This window comes from Phocoena sinus, chromosome 11 (genome assembly GCF_008692025.1).
Source record: "Phocoena sinus isolate mPhoSin1 chromosome 11, mPhoSin1.pri, whole genome shotgun sequence".
NCBI lineage: Eukaryota > Metazoa > Chordata > Mammalia > Artiodactyla > Phocoenidae > Phocoena > Phocoena sinus.
This window is the reverse complement of record NC_045773.1, coordinates 40,750,345-40,772,567: the sequence shown is the minus strand read 5'-3', so window position 1 is coordinate 40,772,567 and position 22,223 is coordinate 40,750,345. Positions and strand designations below refer to the sequence as shown.

At 40.9% G+C, this 22,223-nt stretch overlaps 1 protein-coding gene across 3 annotated transcripts in view; it reads right to left on the bottom strand.

Moving 5' to 3' along the window:
• Window positions 1-20,892, bottom strand: part of SETD2 (SET domain containing 2, histone lysine methyltransferase) — a 109,488-nt gene extending 88,596 nt beyond the window's left edge. For 2 of the 3 annotated variants that reach the window (XR_004352066.1, XR_004352067.1), the window contains exon 1: window positions 19,953-20,892. Coding sequence is in view for 1 of the 3 variants with exons in the window: in XM_032647549.1 (XP_032503440.1) it covers window positions 19,953-20,023 (71 nt within the window). In the remaining 2 variants the exon portion in view is untranslated. The remainder of the gene's footprint in view (window positions 1-19,952) is intronic. The other variant, XM_032647549.1, reaches the window with a different exon arrangement.
• Between the last annotated feature and the right edge of the window lie 1,331 nt (window positions 20,893-22,223).

Genomic DNA, 22,223 nt, shown 5'->3' with positions numbered 1-22,223 from the left:
AGCGGGGACCCCAGAGACGGGCCATGAGACGCTAAGGCTGCTGCTGCCGCCACCAAGAAGCCTGTGTGCGAGCACAGGTCACTATCCCCACCTGCCTTCCAGGGAGCCTGTACAGCCCGCCACTGCCAGGGTCCCGGGATCCAGGACAACTTCCCCGGGAGAACGCACGGCGCGCCTCAGGCTGGTGCGACGTCACCTGCTTCTGCCGCCGCAGGCTCACCCCGCATCGTGCCCCTCCCTCCCCCCCTGGCCTGAGAGAGCCAGAGCCCCCGAATCAGCGGCTCCTTTAACCCCGTCCTGTCTGAGGAAAGAACAGACGCCCTCCGGCGACCTACACGCAGAGGCGGGGGCCACATCCAAAGCTGAACCCCGGGAGCTGTGCGAACAAAGAAGAGAAAGGGAAATCTCTCCCAGCAGGCTCAGGAGCAGAGGATTAAATCTCCACAATCAACTCGATGTACGCTGCATCTGTGGAATACCTGAATAGACAACGAATCATCCCAAATTGAAGAGGTGGACTTTGAGAGCAAGATTTATTATTTTTTCCCCTTTCCCTCTTTTTGTGAGTGTGTATGTGTATGCTTCTGGGTGAGATTCTGTCTGTATAGCTTTGCTTCTCTCCATTGGTCCTAGGGTTCTATCTGTCCGTTTTTGTGTTTTTTTACTTAAAATAACTTTTTTCTTAATAATTATTTTTATTTTAAATAACTTTATTTTATGTTCTTTTATCATCCTTTCTTTCTTTCTCTCTTCCTTCCTTCCTTTCTTTCTACTTTTTTCTCCCTACTTTTTCTCCCTTTTATCCTAAGCCATGTGGATGAAAGGCTCTTGGCTCTGCGGCCAGGAGTCAGTGCTGTGCCTCTGAGGTGGGAGAACCAACTTCAGGACACCTGGTCCACAACAGACCCCTCCCAGCTCCACACAATATCAAATGGCGAAAATCTCCCAGAGATCTCCATCTCAACACCAACATCCAGCTTTGCTCAACGACCAGCAAGCTACAGTGCTGGACACCCTATGCCAAACAACTAGCCAAGACAGAAACACAACCCCACCCATTAGCAGAGAGGCTGCCTAAATTCATAATAAGTCCACAGACACCCCAAAACACACCACCAGACGTGGACCTGCCCACCAGAAAGGACAAGATCCAGCCTCATCCACCAGAACACAGGCACTAGTCCCTTCCACCAGGAAGCCTACACAACCCACTGAACCAACTTTAGCCACCGGGGACAGACACCAAAAACAACGGGAACTACGAACCTGCAGCCTGCAAAAAGGAGACCCCAAACACAGTAAGATAAGCAAAATGAGAAGACAGAAAAACACACAGCAGACGAAGGAGCAAGATAAAAACCCACCAGACCTAACAAATGAAGAGGAAATAGGCAGTCTACCTGAAAAAGGATTCAGAATAATGATAGCAAAGATGATCCAAAATCTTGGAAATAGAAAAAACGCAAGAAACATTTAACAAGGACCTAGAAGAACTAAAGATGAAACAAGCAATGATGAAAAACACAATAAATGAAATTAAAAATACTCTAGAAGGGGTCAACAGCAGAATAACTAGGCAGAAGAACGGATAAGTGACCTGGAAGATAAACAGTGGAAATAACTACTGCAGAGCAGAATAAAGAAAAAAGAATGAAAAGAAGTGAGGACCGTCTCAGAGACATCGGGGACAACATTAAACGCACCAACATTCGAATTATAGGGGTTCCAGAAGAAGAGAAAAAAAAAGGGACTGAGAAAATATTTGAAGAGATTATAGCTGAAAACTTCCCTAATATGGAAAAGGAAATAGTTAATCAAGTCCACGAAGCACAGAAAGTACCATACAGGATAAATCCAAGGAGAAACACGCCAAGACACATATTAATTAATCAAACTGTCAAATATTAAATACAAAGAAAACATGTTAAAAGCAGCAAGGGAAAAACAACAAATAACACACAAGGGAATCCCCATAAGGTTAACAGCTGATCTTTCAGCAGAAACTCTGCAAGCCAGAAGAGACTGGCAGGACATATTTAAAGTGATGAAGGAGAAAAACCTACAACCAAGATTTCTCTACCCAGCAAGGATCTCATTCAGATTTGATGGAGAAATTAAAACCTTTACAGACAAGCAAAAGCTGAGAGAGTTCAGCACCACCATACCAGCTTTACAACAAATGTTAAAGGATCTTCTCTAGGCAAGAAACACAAGAGAAGGAAAAGACCTACAATAACAAACCCAAAACAATTAAGAAAATGGGAATAGGACCATACATATTGACAATTACCTTAAATGTAAATGGATTAAATGCTCCCACCAAAAGACACAGACTGGCTGAATGGATACAAAAACAAGACCCACATATATGCTGTCTACAAGAGACCAACTTCACACCTAGAGACACATACAGACTGAAAGTGAGGGGATGGAAAAAGATATTCCATGCAAATGGAAACCAAAAGAAAGCTGGAGTAGCAATTCTCATATCAGACAAAATAGACTTTAAAATAAAGACTATTACAAGAGACAAAGAAGGACACTACATAATGATCAAGGGATCGATCCAAGAAGAAGATATAACAATTGTAAATATTTATGCTCCGCAACGGGAGAGGCCACAACAGTGAGAGGCCCACGTACTGCCAAAAAAAAAAAAAAAAGCTATCTCTGATATAGGTCAAAACAGCACTTCTCTCCCCCAAGTCATACTCATCAACTACTCTTATACCCCCAAACAGTTGCAACTTTAATGCCGAATGTCTATATAGATATTAAGTAAAGCTATTTTCTTTAAACAAGAAATCACTTTGTAAACAAACACAGCTGATCTCGAATGTTTCGCTGTACAGTTCCTAGTCAGTGAGGAAAGGCAAGAATATGATCCCGAATGTTAACAACTATATATACCTGAAATCTGTTTCTAAATTTGTCTTCCAAATCAGCTTTCAGGAACACTTGAATGAAGTGAATTATGTTCTCCTGTTCAAGCAATTTGTTCTCCAAAACCCATAATTAGGCTGCATGGGGATCTAATTTGAACATTTTAGGGCTTGTTACATACAAATGAGTTTCACTACTTTTATTTATTACTTTGAGTTAAATCTCTTAAATTATCTGTTTTATTTTCCTCATTAGCAAATTGTAGGAGAGGGGATATCCATTACCAAATAACCTTCAAAACTCAGAATGCATAAATGCTGAAATTCATTTTTACTACTAGTCAATAAATCACAGCAGAAAGAGCTGAAGGTAGTTCTCAGTAACCTCATTACATTATGTATACTACTGTCTTATAGCCCCATTATTAGACCACCATCACCATTACAAGTAGCTAATAGAATATTTTTCAGGTACTTTGTTAAATGCTTTACATACATCTAGCTCATCTGATCCTCAAACCTAAGAAGGGTATACTACGTATTTGTATTCCCACTTTTACAAATGAAGAAACCTACAGTTATAGTTGGCAAAGTGGCAGAGCCAATTATTCAGGCTGTTTGACTGCAGAGCCCTTGCTCTTTAAGTCAAATATTTATTAGCTATTACACAAAACTGGGAGAAAAGGGTAAAAAGTTTCAGAGAAATGTATTTTGATTCAGTATAATAGTCAATGTATCTGCCTAACAGAAGGGGCTGTATCATGAAATAAAGAGTAACAGAAGTGTTCAAACTAGAGTCCTGATGATCATGTGTCTGTGTTTCAGGGCAATCAAACAGATGGTGAGTAATAGCTGTACTTTATAGCAGAATTCTAGATAATAAATGCAACAATCATCAATGGTAGCAAAAACCCAGTAGATTAAAGTTTGATGAGGAACTTTGTAATGAATGGATCAGAGTGACTAGACCAGAATCCACTGATTAATTCTGGCATCACTAAGAGTAAGACAACAGGGTATGTGACCCCCACATATGATGCAATAGGTAACTGATAAACTACTGGCAGTCGTGGGGGTGAGGGGTCTGATGTAACTACCAGTCTCAAAAAATATATATAGCAAACATATAAGGAGACTATCACAGATTAAGAGAGATTTGAGATCTAGTAATCTCATAATGGGACTTCCCTGGTGGTCCAGTGGTTAAGAATCCACCTTCCAAAGCAGGGACGTTCGATCCCTGGCCAGGGAACTCGGACCCCACATGCTGCAGAGCAACTGGGCCCTTGTGCCACAACTACTAAGCCAGCGCTCTGTGGAGCCCACGCGCCACAATGAAAGATCCTGCATGCAGCAACGAAGATACCGTGTGCCACAACTAAGACCTAATGCAACTAAATAAATATTTTTTTAATTCTTTAAAAAAATTACATAACTATTTTTTTAAAAAGAATGAACAGGGATGATGTACTAAATAACATTAAATATTTCCTGCCTATTGCACTAGATATGATAATGGCATTGTGGTTATTTTTAAAGCTTCTCTTATTTCTATATATTAAAGTATGAAATGAGAGAATATCTGGCATGCTTTAAAATATTCCAGTAACAACAACAAAAAAGTAGGGGACAGATGAAACCAGAATGGCAAAACGTTAGTAACTGTTGAAGCTGGATGAGTACACTGGGCAGGGGCAAGGGTATTCATTATACCATTCTCTCTTGTATGAATGTTTGAAATTTTCCATAATAAAAAAATTCTAATGTTTAATTGCAATATGAAAGAGGATAACAAATCTCCAAACAAGTAAACAACAGGAGACCATGTGTGCACATGCAGCAAGCAGAGAAGTATGCTGGCAAAAGATATGTATTCCTTTTAGTATCCAATCACCCACTTACCCACAATCAGGGCCCATTTACCAGGTTGTGGCTAAGCATTAATCCCCTGACCCAAGCAAAAGTAATCACCAGGATTCACCCAATTGATTTAGCATTTATCTCTATGGTTGTAAGAATTTAACTCCCCAACAATAACCCCCCCCAAAAAATCATAAATATGTAACCATAGTAAACATTATGCTATGATGGGAAGTATTTTCCATAAATTAACTTTTGCCAAATAACATCAATACATAATTCTACTTTACAGTCATTTAAAAAAATATATTTATTTATTTATTTGGCTGCTCCAGGTCCTAGTTGTGGCATGTGGGATCTGTAGTTGCAGCATGTGAACTCTTAGATGCAGCAGGTGGGACCTAGTTCCCTGACCAGGGATTGAACCTGGGCCCCCTGCATTGGGAGCGTGGAACCTTAGCCACTGGACCACCAGGGAAGTCCCTACTTTAGAGTCATTTTATTTGAAAAGACTCAAGGTGAGAGACTTTAAAAACAAAAAACAAAAAACTCAGCAATGGTAAATATAAAACTGTTTTGTGTTTGGGAAGGAGAATATTAATATTCTGAATATTTGAATCCATTTTCCACCCATCTGCCATCTCTCTGGATAAGGCACCACTGTGCTAAATTTTCATTTCGTGTGAAAATTATCTTTTGAGTTCTCAAGGTAAACCTAAGAACAATAGAGTATTTTGTACATCATTTTGCAAATGAGAAGTCTGGATGCAATTTCCACTTCCAGATACCAAATTCCAGATAAATACTATATAATAATAATAATGTATAATGATAATAAAGCTAGCTATTCCATAAAATAGAATTATATCAGAACTTCTACACCATGGGTTTTTTGTTTTGTTTCTCAAATGTCAAGTTATACTATATTACAATTTAGAAAATGTAGCTCATCTACAGCCATAGCCGTCAAGTCCCTAGCCACTCTAAAATATTCCCGCCATCACAGAGGGGCAGTAAGTGACATAAACAACTCACTGTAAGAGGTCAAATCCTATGCTCTATGACAAAGAAATACTGCAAGTTGACAAGGTAGATGCACACCTCACAGAGAAACAACAAAGGGTAAAATAAAATGATAAAAGGACTATGACAGGACTATGACTTAGAATTAACAACAGTAACTAATACCATACCCAGAAGTTGAACTAGGCAGCTGGTTTTCATGCCTACCATCTACATCGATGACAGCACTGAAAATCAAAGCTGACACTATGTAAACACTAACCAGTATATGGTTCAGCCAGAGTTTTCTGTTCTAGGGCCTTATGTCCAGAAGGCATGCTCCATCCAATTCCTTTTCTCCCTCATTATATGTTTTCAAAACACCTGATGAGGAGGCATAACAGAGTAATATATAAGAGCAAAAGCTTGAAAAGTCAGTCAAACTGGATTTGAAAACCAACTCCAATACTTTTTAACACTTTTTAACCTAAGATGCTAAGAGAAATGGTGGCCAAACAGATTATCTATAAAACTGAGATAGTAGTACTGTAATTACTTCAAAGATGATGAGCAGAGAATATCTATTTAAAACCCTCCGTACAGAAAATATCTGCAAACAATGCAACGGACAAGGGGCTAATATTCAAAACATACAAACAGCTTATACAACTCAGTATCAGAAAAAACCCAATCAAAATATGGGCAGAAGACCTAAATACAGACATTTTCCCCCAAAAAAGACATACAGATGGCTAACAGGTACATGAAAAGATGCTCAACATTGCTAATTATTAGAGAAATGCAAATCAAAAGCACAATAAGGTTATCACTTCAAACAGGGCTGAATGCCCATCATCAAAAAGTCTACAAATAATGTTAGAGAGGATGTAAAGGGAACCCTTATACACTGTTGGTGGGAAAGTAACTTCGTGCAGCCACTATGGAAAACAGTATAGAGGTTCCTTAAAAAACTAAAATAGAACTACAGTATGATCCAGCAATTCCACTCCTGGGCATATATCCGGAAAAAATGAAAACTCTAATTCAAAAAGATACATATACACCAATGTTCATACCAGCACTATTTACAATAGCTAAGACATGGAAGCAACCCAAGTGCCATCAACAGAAGACTGGCTTAAGACAATGGGATATATACATACAGTGGAGTATTACTCAGCCATAAAAAAGAATGAAATATTGCCACTTGTAGCAATGTGGATGGACCTAAAGAATATTATGCTTACTGAAATAAATCAGACAAAGACAAATACTATATGATATCATATGTACAATCTAAAAAATAATACAAATGAATCTTTATACAAAACAGAGACTCAGACACAGAAAACAGATTTATGGTTATCAAGGTGGGGAGGGGACAAATGAGTATAGGATTAACAGATACAAACTACTATACATAAAATAGATAAACAACAGGGATTGACTGTACAGCACAGGGAATTATACCCAGCATCTTGTAATATAACCTACAATGGAATACAATCTGCAAAAAACCAAATCACTATGCTGTACACCTGAAACTAACACAATACTGTAAATCAACTACACTTCAGTTAAAAAATAAAAAGTGAAACCCTCCATGGAGCACCTGCCACATAGTGCTCAACAAAGAAGAACTGTGAGCTATCTGAATTACATATTTGAAACATTCTCTAACAATAGTCTTCACTACTAGAAAATAAACATGGGGCTTCCCTGGTGGTGCAGTGATTAGGAATCCACCTGCCAATGCAGGGTACACGGGTTCGGGCCCTGGTCCGGGAAGATCCCAGATGCTGCGGAGCAACTAAGCCCATGCGCCACAACTACTGAGCCTGCGCTCCAGAGCCCGCGAGCCACAACTACGGAAGCCCACGCTCCGCAACAAGAAAAGCCACTGCAATGAGAAGCCCGCGCACGGCAACGAAGACAGCCCCCACTCACGACAACTAGAGAAAGCCCGCGCGCAGCAATGAAAACCCAACGCAGCCAAAAATAAATAAATAAAATTAATTAATTAATTAAAAAAAAAAAAACCCTGGTCTTTTACCACAGACAGTTTGAGAAACACTAACCCAGAACATGCACGAATTGTCTTTATTCTATTTGGAACCCCTTACTTTCTAAGTAATTGATAATTGAGTGCCTAGAGCCCGTGCTCCAAAACAAGAGAAGCCACTGCAATGAGAAAGTACGTATTTATTTTTCTACTTTGGGGTAGCAGACAATGCTAAGTTGAAGCATATACAGAAAGTGTCCACTTTCTGTATGTTAGGGTTTAACTGCTAATAAAGTTCTATTCTTCACTCCTTTCACTCCTATCGTACCCAACAGACCAAGGAAAACAGAAAGCCAGGCTTTCACTTTAAAACAATGCCTCCAGAAGAGTGCAATGTGTGGGGATTAAACAGACCTTATGACTTTAAAAAACAAAACCAAACAAAAAGGTTCCCAGAAGCTTCACAGTGCTCATCCAAAAATCTTTTGGATTTCTTTCTTCCTTCCCAGATTCCTGAAAATACACTACAATCATTTTTTACCTGGGGCTTTGAGAAATTTTCAATATGTTTAGTTAGACCACATGCCATTTATTAAGACATTTCTTCCAGCTTCTAGCCCACACTTTCCACACTCTAGTTTAAGTATGATTAGGACCCTATAAACTACATTTCTCCTTGGACAGTAATAGCATGTGCTAGAGGAAGAATCAAAGGCTGGAAGAATAAGAAGGAATATATATGCTCCTTATTATTGGTCACAGTTTCTATGTGTATGGATGGACCCATTAATGCATTTCATCCTGGCACTGATTCCAGTTTCTACCTTTTTTCCAAAATCCCAGACCAGCCTGACTGCAATTCCTCACACACAAGAACCAGTTGTCCAATGCAGATTGTTTCCTTTGCAGGTGTTTCCAATGCAGATTTCAGACTAAAGGCACTTGGCCAAAGGGGCAGACCTGGATAATCCACATATCCAGTGTACCTTTTGCTGAAATGATGTCCAGGCCTCTAGTCCTCTAGAATACATATCTGCAAAGTCAGATGAAAGAACCAACTCAACCAACCTGCACCTTCCAAATTGAACTATTATAAGCACCTCAAAACTAATCCAGAAGACCTCTAGGAAAACTCAGAATATAGAGAAATCCAGCTGATTATGAATGGCAGCTATTCCAAATATTATTTCTTAATACCATTAAAAAGATAGTCTTTGACAAATTGGTAAATGAAGAGACCTTTGCTCAAGTTGTGGTATACCATTAAACTAGCTAGGGAGCATAGTGTGAACTTCTTTGGGCCTTCTTTTCCTTCCTTATTCTGTAAAATGAAGGCACTAGCTCCCATGCCCTTTAAAATCACAGCCATGGAGCGTAAAGACTTAAATATAAGACATGACACCATAAAATTCCAAGAAGAAAAAGTAAGCAAAACATTCTGACATAAATCCTAGCAATGTTTTCTTAGGTCAGTCTCCCAAGGCAATAGAAACAAAAGCAAAAGTAAACAAATGGGACCTAATCAAACTTTTAAGCTTTTGCACAGCAAAGGAAACCATAAACAAAAAGACAACCTACAGACTGGGAGAAAATATTTGCAAATGATGTGATGGAAAAGGGCTTAATTTCCAAATTATACAAACAGGTCATACAACTCAATAACAAAAAAACAAACAACCCAATCAAAAAATGGGCAGAAGACCTAACTAGACTTTTCTCCAAAGAAGACATACTGATGGCCAATAGCCACATGAAAAGATGCTCAACACTGCTAATTATTAGAGAAATGCAAATCAAAACTACAATGAAGTACCACCTCACACCGGTCAGAATGGCCATCATTAAAAAGTCCACAAGTAAGGGCTTCCCTGGTGGTGCAGTGGTTAAGAATATGCCTGCTAATGGAGGGGACACAGGTTGGAGCCCTGTTCCAGGAAGATCCCACATGCTGCGGAGCAACTAAGCCCATGTGCTACAAACTACTGAGCCTGCACTCTGGAGCCGTGCGCCTAGAGCCTGTGCTCTGCAACAAGAGAAGCCACCACAATGAGAAGCCCGCGCACCACAACAGAGTAGCCCCTGCCCGCTGCCAACTAAAGAAAGCGCACACACAGCAAGGAAGACCTAACGCAGCAAAATATAAATTAATTAAATAAATAAAACTTTAAAAGTCTACAAACAACAACTGCTGGTGTGGAGAAAAGGGAACCCTCCTACACTGTTGGTGGGAATGTAAATTGGTGCAGCCACTGTGGAAAACAGTATGGAGGTTCCTCAAAAAGCTAAAAATAGAGTTGCCATATGATCCAGCAATCCCAATCTTTGGCATATATCCAGACAAAACTATAATTCAAAAAGATATATGCACCCCTATGTTCATTGCAGCACTATTCACAGTGGCCAAGACACAGAAACCACCTAAATGTCCACTGACAGAGAAATGAATAAAGAAGATACGATACATATGCACAATGGAATACTACTCAGCCATAAAAAAGAATGAACTAATGCCATTCCTAACAACATGGATGGACCTAGAGACTATCATACTAAGTGAAGTAAGTCAGAAAGAGAAAGGCAAATACCATATAATATCACTTATATATGGAATCTAAAATATGGCACAGGGCTTCCCTGGTGGCGCAGTGGTTGAGAGTCTACCTGCCGATGCAGGGGACACGGGTTTGTGCCCCAGTCTGGGAGGATCCCACATGCCGCGGAGCAGCTGGGCCTGTGAGCCATGGCCACTGGGCCAGGGCGTCCGGAGCCTGTGCTCCGCAACGGGAGAGGCCACAACAGTGAGAGGCCCGCGTACCACAAAAAAATAAAAAATAAAAAAAAATAGTAATAAAATATGGCACAAATGAACTTATCTACAAAACAGAAACAGACTCACAGACATAAAGATCAGATTTGTGGTAGCCAAGGGGGAGTGGGGGAAGGAGAGGGGTGGACTGGGAGTTTGGGGTTGGTAGATGCAAACTATTACATTTAGAATGGATAAATAACAAGGTCCTAGGCACAGGGAACTATATCCAATCTCCTGGGATAAACCATAATGGAAAACAATACAAAAAAGAGAACATCTATATGTGTATAACTGAGTCACTTTGCTGTACAGCAGAGATTGGCACAACATTGTAAATCAACTATACTTCAATAAAAAAATTTTTAAAAAGAAGATTATAGAGCTAAGCAATTACACTTAAAAAAAAAGCATCAACTATCCTACAGAACAAGAAAAGCCTCAATTTTTAGAGTACCAAGTTTTCTACCATTTTTCAATGTCACAGCTTTATGGTATATCCAAAAACACCCCTTGATTTATCACTGCATTTGAAGCTTCCTCAATTCCTTTTGGCCCCTAATATTCATAAAGAGATAAATGAAACTGTTGAGCTGAAGGATTTGAATAAAAGACAAACAAGAGTAAAAGCACACAGGCCTAGTTTAAATAGGTTATCCATTCCGGAAAACACCCAAGTATAAAACAACTAAAAAGACTGGGGCGGGGGCACGGGGGATGTAACAAAGCACACTACACTGTCCCAGCAAAGGCAGCTGTCATAATCTCTCTCAGACCACCACCATGAGATCTCTAATTTTCATTAGTTTGTCTCCACCAGGATCAACAGAAGACTAAAAAGTGTCTTGAGCACCAATCACTCTCATCAGCTCAATACATACCACTCAGTACCCTGACCTCCTCTCTCCTAATCTAATAGTTATTTAAGATGGTCTTTCAATGTCAGTTATTATTAATGCTGCTACTCACTCTATGAGGAAAACAGAATAATGATAGTTATGAAGGATCAGGTCAACTCAAACATTTATCAATACTAAGCACATACTACTATGTTCCCAGCTGCTAGTCACTGGGATTCCTCCATTTAAAAGAATAAGTCTCTAAAACATATTCATCATGGTCCTTGGATTTTCTGGTACATAGAACTACAAAATCCCTTAGGTCCTAGCAACAGAACCAACAAGTCTAGATCATGCAAGAGAACGGACAAATGCTAAGACAGACAGGCTCCAATGAAATGTTAGTCTTTCTTGATGCTGTGTATTAGTAACCACCCAAAGTATCTTAAAAGTTGGAGAATTATAAAAATACACATGTATACAAATACATCTTTTAAAATACTTATATGGAAAAAAATAATAATGAAAATACTTAAGCAATGAGTACATTTCACAAAAGCACACAGCTAACAAATTTTGCAGCTAGCATATGTACAACTGAAAAAAACGTCCTATCATTGGTTCCAACTCCTGCTCCAATTTCATATCCTCTGATACTATCAGTATCTTCTCTAGTAATAAAGAAAAGGAGTCAAAGAAAGGTGAGCACCAAGTATTTTTTGGTAGTCTCACTGTCTCTCTGTAACACACGTGAGCATTCTATAACTGGGGAAATACTTGTTTTATACTCAACTACCACTGTTTCAATTTGTTACTATGTAGTTATTAACATTAATTCGTCAAACTGCTGTTAATCTGCCAAGAAAACTCCATACTATATTTCTCATAATTTATACAATTGGTTTCCTAAATAATAATACACCCATAACAGATTTTTAAATTTTTTAATGGATACAGTAAACTTAAGCTTAAATAAGATACCTATGATGGTGACCTTGAGGAAAACTTTAGTAGTACATTTTCACATATTTCTAACAAAATGTTTTATTGTACCTCAACAAAATTCAACTGTTTACTATAGATAATCCTTAACTAAATTTTCAGCACAGAAGCAGTACCATAAAATGTGTAGCTTATGTTTTAGAGTTGATATAGATACTAGAATTGAGAAATTAATGGAAGAGCTATATATTTAACCAGGCAATTTTAGATAGTCTGTGTGCTCAGGTTCAGAAAAATGGACTTCCAAAAAAAGGTTTTTGCATCCATCTATACAATTTATGAAAAATGTTAGCTCTAATTTACATTCATACAAAATTCACAGAAATCTTAAACATGGCACCTTCTGCCTACTAAAGTAGAGCATATGTAATTAACAACTATCCACCAAGAAGCAAAATATCACACAAAAGACTCAAAATACAAGTTAGTCCATGAGTCTCCAAAGAGCTAATCATGAAGCAAATATTGGTGATTACTATACAGCCCTCCCAAAGAGAGTCTAACTGTACTTGGCAGGAAGTGGGCAGCAGGAAGAGCTACAGTCAGAAACCACCACTTGCTCCAGGTTCTTACAAGCTCACAGCAGTGCTCCCAATAAGCAGACCTGGTAGCAGCCTGCCAGCACGATCAAATTCCTATCAATACCCGCACCATTTTAAGGACATTTTCACTTGTGAGACGTTAGCATCAGACAGAAAAGGCATTCTAAAATAAAAAAGCATCTTTAGGAATTCACACCAACTTTAAACCTCCATCTAAATGACCAAAGTATTTGCTCAGCTGGAAAAGATATTGAAGCAACCATCGAGCTTGATTAAAAAAAAAAAAAAAAACTACCAAATTAAACATAAAGGACATTATACATTAATTCTAAAGCTAAGGGACTCAAATACAACACCTGATTAGTGTATGGTAACCAAGAATGACAAAAATTGCCTCTCACTTTAATCCATGAAAGTACACTTCCAAATATAATTCCCATTATGAAAAAAAAACCAAACCTATTGAATTTTCAGTTGGCTAGTTTTGTTGGCTAGCTTCAAATCAACCATTTTCAAGAGACTATACTTAAATACCTTGAGTTTTTAAAATAAGCAACCAACTAATCAAAGGGCAGGAATAAAGCTATTTAATCCATCAGCACCAGACAGGACAAACAGAAATAAGCAGGGACAAAAAAATAAAATTTTGAAAGAGAGAAATATAGGAATCAAACTCTATAAAGAGGATCGCAAAAACACCATCATAAACTACCAAACATACTTTGGGAGGAGACACTTTCCACACAGCACATATCCTAAGGCCCTTTTAAACTCCTTAACATGGTAAGAAAACAAAGTAACTTAACATAGGACATCCACAGTATAGAATATTCCCTGTTAAAAAAAGATAAGCACATCTTATACGTAAACGCAAGTATGTAGATGATACAATATGTGTAGTAGACAAAAACAAAAGGTCTGGAAAGGTATACACTAAATTGTCAGTAGTGGTTACCTCTTGAATGTGGGATTTGAAGAGATGGAGCCAGAAAGAGATGCTAAAGGTGGATTTTTACTTTTTCCTCTATAAACACCTGTATTATCTTACCCTTTCGCAATAAGCATTTATTGCTTTGGTAATTAAAAAAAGAAACCATTTCAGGGCTTCCCTCGTGGTCCAGTGGTTAAGACTCTGCGCTTCCATGCAGGGGGCACAGGTTCGAACCCTGGTCAGGGAACTAAGATCCAGCATGCCGCTCGGCGTGGCCAAAAAATAAATAAATAAAAATAAAAAAAGAAGCCATTTCAAAACTATTACCAGACATTGTTATTGTTTTCAAAATATCACATGATGGTTAGTACAAAGAGATAATAGTAGTAAAGTGCCTTCAAACCTTGAATTTAAAGCTCTATCCTCAGAATAAATAAGACTAAGAGACATGACAATTAAATCCAATGTGTAATCCCAGAATGAAAAAAGAGGACACTATTGGGATAACAGGCACACTTTAAATATGAACATATATCAGGTGTAATATTATAAATGTTAAATTGCCTAAATTTAATCACTGCACGTTGGTTATCTAAGAGAATGCTTATTCTTAGGTAATACTATGAACTATTCAGCGGTGAAGGGTGATGGTGCCTACACCTTACTCTCAAATGGTTCAGCCAAAAATAAACAAACACAGGTTTATATGTTTTTATATAGAAAGATAAAGCAAATGTGGTGAAATTTCAACTACTGGTCAATCTAGGTGAAAATATGGAGTTCACTATACTATTCTTAAAATTTCCCTGCAAGTTTGAATTTTTTTTCAAAATAAAAGATTCCTTCCCTCTAGAGAGTGGATCTCTCTCAGAAAGGAAAAGGAAGAATTCTAAACCTGACTTTCAGTTACGCTAGGTGTAAATGTTTCAGTTTCTAATATGAAACGTCTCTCAGGGTCTTACAATAATGGCCCTTAATGCATTACAAAATAAGATGCTCTATAGTATCCTGGAAAATTAACAGAAATGATGAAGCTAGTCAACTTTTGATTCTAGCATATGACTATTATAGCTTCTCTGAAAAAACTGACAATGCTCATAGAACAACAATAAATATCAGGGTTAAGAAAAATAATTATAATATCTGTTAAAGAGTAAATCATAATGCATTTCAATTTAAAGGGGAATAGATTAAATCAATTAATCACTACAGTGAAAAGTGGCAGAGAAGATTTGAAACACAAAAGTCCCACTAACACTAGAAAAGTATGATTGATAAGATATGTCTTGGCAGTTTGAACATTTTCTTAGGAAACACAACTGTATCAACAGTTGCTTGATACCTTTTTAAAGACATAGTGTGTCAGTAGAAGAATGGTGGGGCCTGAAATCTAGATAAGGCAAGAGCAAAGAGGGACATGAATTCTGGAGAGGTATACTCTATCCTAAGTACTAGGATAGTTCCACCAGGCTTTCTGTGATCACCAGGAAAGCCTCCAAGTAATATTTTGGCCTCCCATGTACCTACCGAAGACTGTACCCTGGCCCGTAGAACATACCTCAATCACTACAAAAGCTATTTCTCTCTTATAAAACAACAAAAACTGAATTATGTACTGCCTGCAAAGCTACTAAAGGTCCAGACCATATGTGGAATCTGGTGACCACGTTATTCTTTCAGTTGGCTTCCTATGGCATCTCTATCCCCATTGTAACTTAGATGAATTATGAGAATTTTATGAGAACACGGACTATCCTCACTGCTTTATATTTTATTTGACATGCTGAAGTATTTTTTCCCAGTTAATAAACTTTATTTTTGCCAAATTCACCATCCTTTTCATATCATGGTGCCTTGTAAAGTACTGTTCTTTCTAGCTGCATCTTTCCATCCAATACTAATAATAAAAGAGTTAACACTGTCCTAATTCTTAAATCCTCATAAACCCTTTGTAGAAAATACTGTTATGAATCCTGACTTTACATATAAGGACACTAAGGCACAGAGTCATTACAAAATTTGCCCAGGTTCATAATGCTATTAAGTAAAAGAGGTGAGATTCTAAACCAGGAATTAGGATCCAGAGCTCAAGGGTTTAACATTTTTTGTGCCTTGGACCATTCTGCAGTCTGATGAAGCCTGCAAATTCCTTCTCAGCTTAGTATTTTTAAATATATGAAATAAACAAAGGAGACCAATTACCTTGGGGATAAAAAACTCAAATGTATGATACAGTAGTATATATATGCTTCTCAACAATCTACTGGTGGATCTATTTACTTAATTTCTATGTAATGATGAACATAAATAATATTTTGAGATATCTACAATAATCACAATATAATATCTGTGATTTGTACTAGTAGTAAAATCACAGGTACTGTTAATAGTACTGTAGTTTGCTGTTTACATTAATAATTAAAAGGAATGCCAACTTCTAGTTAGACGTTAGTGAAGAGGTGATTTTCCCCCTAAGTTTATGGATGCCATCCATGTTAACACTGCCCACTATATCAATCCTCTTAACACTGCAGTTTAAAAAAGGACCAATCCTGGGTCCTTCTCTCTTTCTACACTGGATCTCTTGTGATCTCATCCAGTCTTGTGGCTCTGAATACTACTTAAGTTGATGGACTAACAAAGTTTATCTCTAGTCCAGACCCTTCCCGCTAAATTCCAGACTTGGATATCAATTCAACAGAATGTGTACAAGGCATCTCAAACTTACCACATCTAAAACTGAACTCCTAATCTATTCCCCAAACCTGCTTTTCTCACAGTCATCCCTATCTTAGTTGACGGCAACCCCATCTTTCTCACTGCTCAGACCAAAACTCTTGGAATCATCCTTGACTCCTCTCTTACATGCAACATCTGATCTATCAACAAATCGTACTGGTTTGATCTTCAAAATATATCCAGAATTCAACCATTTCTATCTCCTGTTACCACCTTGATACAAGTCACCAGCATCTCCCTCCCAGATTTCTAACTTTCTTAAAATTGGTAAGTCTCCCTACCTCTACTGTTGTTCCCCCCTACAAACTGAGAGATCCTTCAGAAGCTGAAAGCAGATCATGTCATTCCTTGGTTGAAAACTCCAGGCAAAGTCCTTATAAAGCCTCTACCAAGCCCTGTGAAATCTGTACTCCACCCCAACATATGTACTATTACTTTTTTGTTCATTCCATTCTAGCCATACTGAGCAGAACTCACTAGGTCGGCCTCAGCACCTTGGAACAAACTATTCCCTCTACTTGGAAAGCTTTTTCCCCAAGTGTTAACGAGGCTAACTTTCTCCCTTTTAAGTCTTTGCCTAAATATCACTCTCAAGAAGGCTCACCCAGTTCACCTCATTTTAAATTTCAACATCTACCCCAGAAATTCTGAATCCCCCTTACCGTGCTCCATTTTCCAAAGCACTTATCTTTGAACATTCCATTATTATTTATTGTTTTTCACCCCGCACTAGGAGGGGTGCCCACACAAGCAAAATTGTTTCGTACACCACTCACCTCTAGTATGCCTATGTTTGGCACAAAGTAAACATGCATATATTTAAAGAACAGCACTTCTATCATTGTAAACTACTTGCCTGTGTCTCTCATTAGAAGAATTCCTTGAAAACTCTGACTGGATCTAATTTGTAGTGCCCTCAACACCTGGCCTGGGGCCTGCCCAACAGCAGACACCTAACACACAGATACTCAGGTGATTACAGCCACTTTCACCTGAAACACAATCCTATATGCCACAGGAAAAGCCAGGTCTTACAGCTGTGTCTGATTAAATACTTGGTAGAAGGCAAACACAGAACATCAGGTTCCAACTGTTCCTTCAATCAAACTGGGTTTAAGTTTCATGCTTCATTTCTTCATGTGTCTAAGAAGCATTTCAAACTATCTGAAGTCTAAAAAGGTCACTTGGTCATTCCTCCCCTGCAGCCATGGCACCACCTCTCCAGCCCACCTAATCTTTTCATGCTTGACTTAAAATCCTCTTAAGTGTTCCTTGATGACCCCAGCTAGAAGCACTTACCCGTGCCATGCTCTGGGCCAACTGCTTTCCATATGTTATTCTCATTTGATTCTCCCAAAAGCCCTATGAGGTTGCTTCCATTATGACACCTATTTCAAAGATTAGAAAACTCAAACTTGAGAGATCAAATCACTTGTTCAAGGTTCAACGAGTGTTCAAAACACAGGTCTGCCTGACTGTGAAATCCAAGTTCTTTAACCCTCCACTATACCGCTTTTCTCTCTCCAATATTACAAACCCTAACTAGTTTATACATACTACCTCATAGGATTTGCTGTCACTTCACTTATCTAGACTTCAATTCCGGCATCTGTCAAACAGGGTATATCGTTCAGGATGCCTCCTATCAAGACCCCTTCCAATTCTTAGAGTATTATGAAATAAAACATTTTATAATTCTTTACATACTCCAAGTAGGTTAATACACACACATACACACATGTATTTTAGCACTTAGTCACTGCTAGAATTAGAAATCTCCACTGCCAAAAAGCAGTGAAAATAAAACTCCAAGACCTTATATAAAAAAGTAAAACATTCTTGATTCCTCGCCACATTCACATCTATCAGAGATGCACTTCTGAGTCCATTTTCCCATGTAGTATGAAAAATTATGTTTTCCCCCAAAAAGTGTAAGAATGTGATACTTAAAGCTTCTGGACTTCACCAAACAACCTGGTAAAAGGAACTGAAAGCAGCCACTTAGCCCATTCAGGAGCTAGCATGTTGTTTTAGACAGGACAAGTGCTCAATAAGCGTTTATTGGATCATGACACAGAATTTTTTTTTTTTTGAGGTTTTCCAAGTCTCAAACCAAAAGCCTATAAAGAGCCACACCAAAACTAAGGTAAAATGTGTCAAAAGAACATATCTCTTGGAATCATTCTGGTCATAAAAGTGAATTTCATTTGAAATCCCTATCAACTGTTAAGTTTGAAATGAGTCATATTCGTAGGTCTAGAACTTCAACCAACACCAGCAAATGGAGTTTAAGGATAGCTTTTTAAAAACAAGTCTTGTGAGGATGCAGAAAAAGAAGTGAATCCAGGCTCTGGAGTGGAAGCTCTCTTGAGATATCAGATACAGTAGCAGACACAGCCCACAACAGAAATGTAAAAATGTCCTAGGCTGAAAACATACTGTTGGGCAAAACGATATTTCGGTTTTCTAGAACACTGTCTGTTTAGAGAATCCTCAAAATGATTCTTGCTTTTTAAACAAAGTCTTCAAAAAGAGTAGAAAGTCATCCGTTCGGGTAAGAGATTGCTGCTACCAAGGAAGTAGAGTGTCCGAAAGTGTGCGAATCTCATATCTAGTAGAGAACGCATGGCCCCTGCGGATGCTTTCACCTTCGGGCGGAAAAACCAACCCGGTGTCACCTCAACATTGGGGCCACTCAAACCTCACCACCATTACAAAACCGAAATGCCAAAGGTGCAGAATATGAAGCCGGAAGCACTACCAGGCCAGGATCGCGTTCCAGGGGGAAAAAAAATCAAAACCTAGAGTGCAGCGCGGGGCCCTCGGCCGCCTTGGGCCGAGAGACGCACGCTAGGCCCTTCCGGTCGGAGCCGCCGTCGCCGGTAGGCCAGGCGACGGGCCAGGCTTTCACCCGAGCCCGGGGATTCGCGGCCTACCCTCGCCGGTGCCCTCTCGCCGAGTCTGGCACCGGCTGCTCCTCCGACTCGGCCCCTTCGTCTGTAGCGCGGTCCGCGCAGGCCGCGAGGAGCCGGAGGAGACCGCCGAGCCTCGGGCCGGCCGGGTCGGTGCAGACGCGGCGGTGGCGGCAGAGGCCGCGCCGCCCCTCCCCCACCGGCCCGGCCCAACCGACGCTGCGACGCGAGTAGCGGCGCCAACGCCGGGCCCACCTCCGGCCCGCGGCGGCCCGGACAAGGGCCGGTGGCGGCGTTGCGGGCCTGCTCCCCACGCCGCCTGCGCGAGTCCACCGCAGGCCCGTTACTCCCCGCGCCACAACCCGTCAGGACGCGCCGCCCTCGGCTTGCGCTGAGGCGGCCGAGGCAGCGGGAAGCCGCTGAGCTGATACTTACTCAGGGGTCGGGTGCTCGGGGTCGTAGAAATCCCCCATCTTCGGAGGCGGCTGCGGCGGCAGCTGCTTCATCGGGAGCGGCTAGAGACGGCGACGCGAGCCCCCTCCCCGCGGCAGGGCGACGGGAGGGAGGGGAGGGGAGAAGGCCGCTGGTCCGACCGCGGCAGCGGCGGCGGCGGCGACGGCGGCAGGGGCGGCCCGCGTCGCTTGCTCGCTCGCTCGCTCCCTCCCTCCGGCGCCCGCCCGCCGCTCTCTCCCCCACACACTCACACCGGGAGCGACGCTAACCCCGCCCTCCCCTCTGCAGCACAGGCCCGGCCCCTTAAAGAGACACGCACCCGCCGCGAGTCCGCCGCCAGTCGGCGCGCCGGCAGCTGCCGGTTGTCCTCAGGCCGGAGCGGGAGGAGCGGGAGGAGCGGGAGGGGCTGTGCGCAGCCCGCGGACCCGGCCCGACTTCGCCAGCGACTTCCTGGAACAATAAGCCCCAGGCCTGAGCGCCGTTGGCCCGCCCCGGCCGAGAGCCGCTGCGCCGCGAACCCTCCCTCGGGCCCGCTGTGGCGGCGGGGCGCTGAGGCGTGACCCGGCACGCCCCGGGGTTGTTTGCCGGCGACGACGGGGAAACAGCCCGAGCCCGCCGGGACACTAGCCTGCCTGCTCCGCCGCTCTCGAAAACCTGCCCTCCCGGAGCGCTGGAGTCCGCAGCGGCGCCGAGGGCCCCTCCCCCGGGCCTGCGGGCTCTGAGGTAAGGCGGTCGCCGCTTCTCCCGTGCCTCTCGCCCCTCTCTCCTTTATTTTTCCTCTCTTTTTCTCCCTGTTGCCTCTTCATCTCGTCCCCTCAGCAAGTACGGAAGCGGAGCTAGGCTGGGGATTCGCCCTAAAGCCGAGCTCTGGGGACGCCCCTTCCTACCTCCCGCCCCCGCTGGGTCGGCTGGGCCCCCGTCCGCCTGTCGCCGGGCTGCGTTCCACCACCTACACCTTCACCTGGAGCTGTACGTATTCTGCCCCCATCCCAGCATCTGGGAGCTGCGGGTCCCGTCTTCTGGGTGGTTCTTAAAGGCCTTGGAGAAAATGTCTTTTAAGAAAAGGTTATTAATTACTTTCCTGCAAAAATGACATGGTAAGATGAAGTAGGATAACTTGAAAGGGCTGTGAGTCTGTTATTTTTGGAAGGAGCAACAAGAATACATAAAGCCATTAGCTAAACTCTAAGGGAGGTTCATAAGATCAGATTTTTTTGTAGTTTTTTTAAAATTTCCAATGTAATTTTGAATCGGATTTTACCAGCAAACAATTGGATGGAGGTATGTGTTATGGACTGAATGTGTACTCCATCCCACAAATTTATATGTGCGATTCTGTCCCCCAAGATAATAGTATTAGAAGGTGGGACGTTTGCGAGGTGATTAGGTCATGAGAGTGGAGCCTGCATGAATAATGGAATTAGTGCCCTTATAAAAGTCCATTGAGTTCTCTCCTTGTCTGCCCTGAGGATACAAGGAGAAAACAGTGTGCAACCCAGAAGAAGGTCCTCACCAGAACTCAGCCGTTCTGGCACCCTGATCTCCAACTTTCAGCCTCCAAAACTGTGAGAAATAAATTACTGTAGTTTATAGCCACCCAGTCTATGGTATTTCGTTTTAGCAACCGACAGTATAAGAGACTAGACATCCTTTACTAACTCTTTTTTATATCGTGTGTGTGTGTGTAAACACACATATATGTATGTTGTCACTGTCTGTTAGTGCTTTATCATCATTGTTTCTCACTTGGGGATTATTTTGGCTTTTTTGTTGGTTTTTAGGCATGTCATGCAGGTCCAGAGCCTGTCTCACTCCCTTGGTTCAAGTCTCCCATGGCCACTTCTTTACAAACTATGAATATTACCTAATTTATCTGCTTTTTCTCATTGTAAGATGAGAATATTAATGTGGACAGGACCTCACTGTTGTAAGGATCCAATGAGATAATATTTGTAAAGCTTTAAAACCTTCAGTAAATAACAAGCACTCACTCAGACATTATAGTACAGTGGTTAAGAGCTACGAGGCATTGTATACCAACCCACCACTTTCTAACTTTGTGACATTAGGCATGGTTACTTTTCATGCTTCCAGTGCCTCATCTGTACAATAGAGGTATTATCCACTGCACAGAGTGTTGTGATTATTGAAACTAAATTGTATAAAACATGCTTGCACAATACCTCTCATTGAGTAAGTGTTATGTTTTAGGCTTTGAAAGAATAGATTGGAGCCCTGTGCCTTAGATGCCAC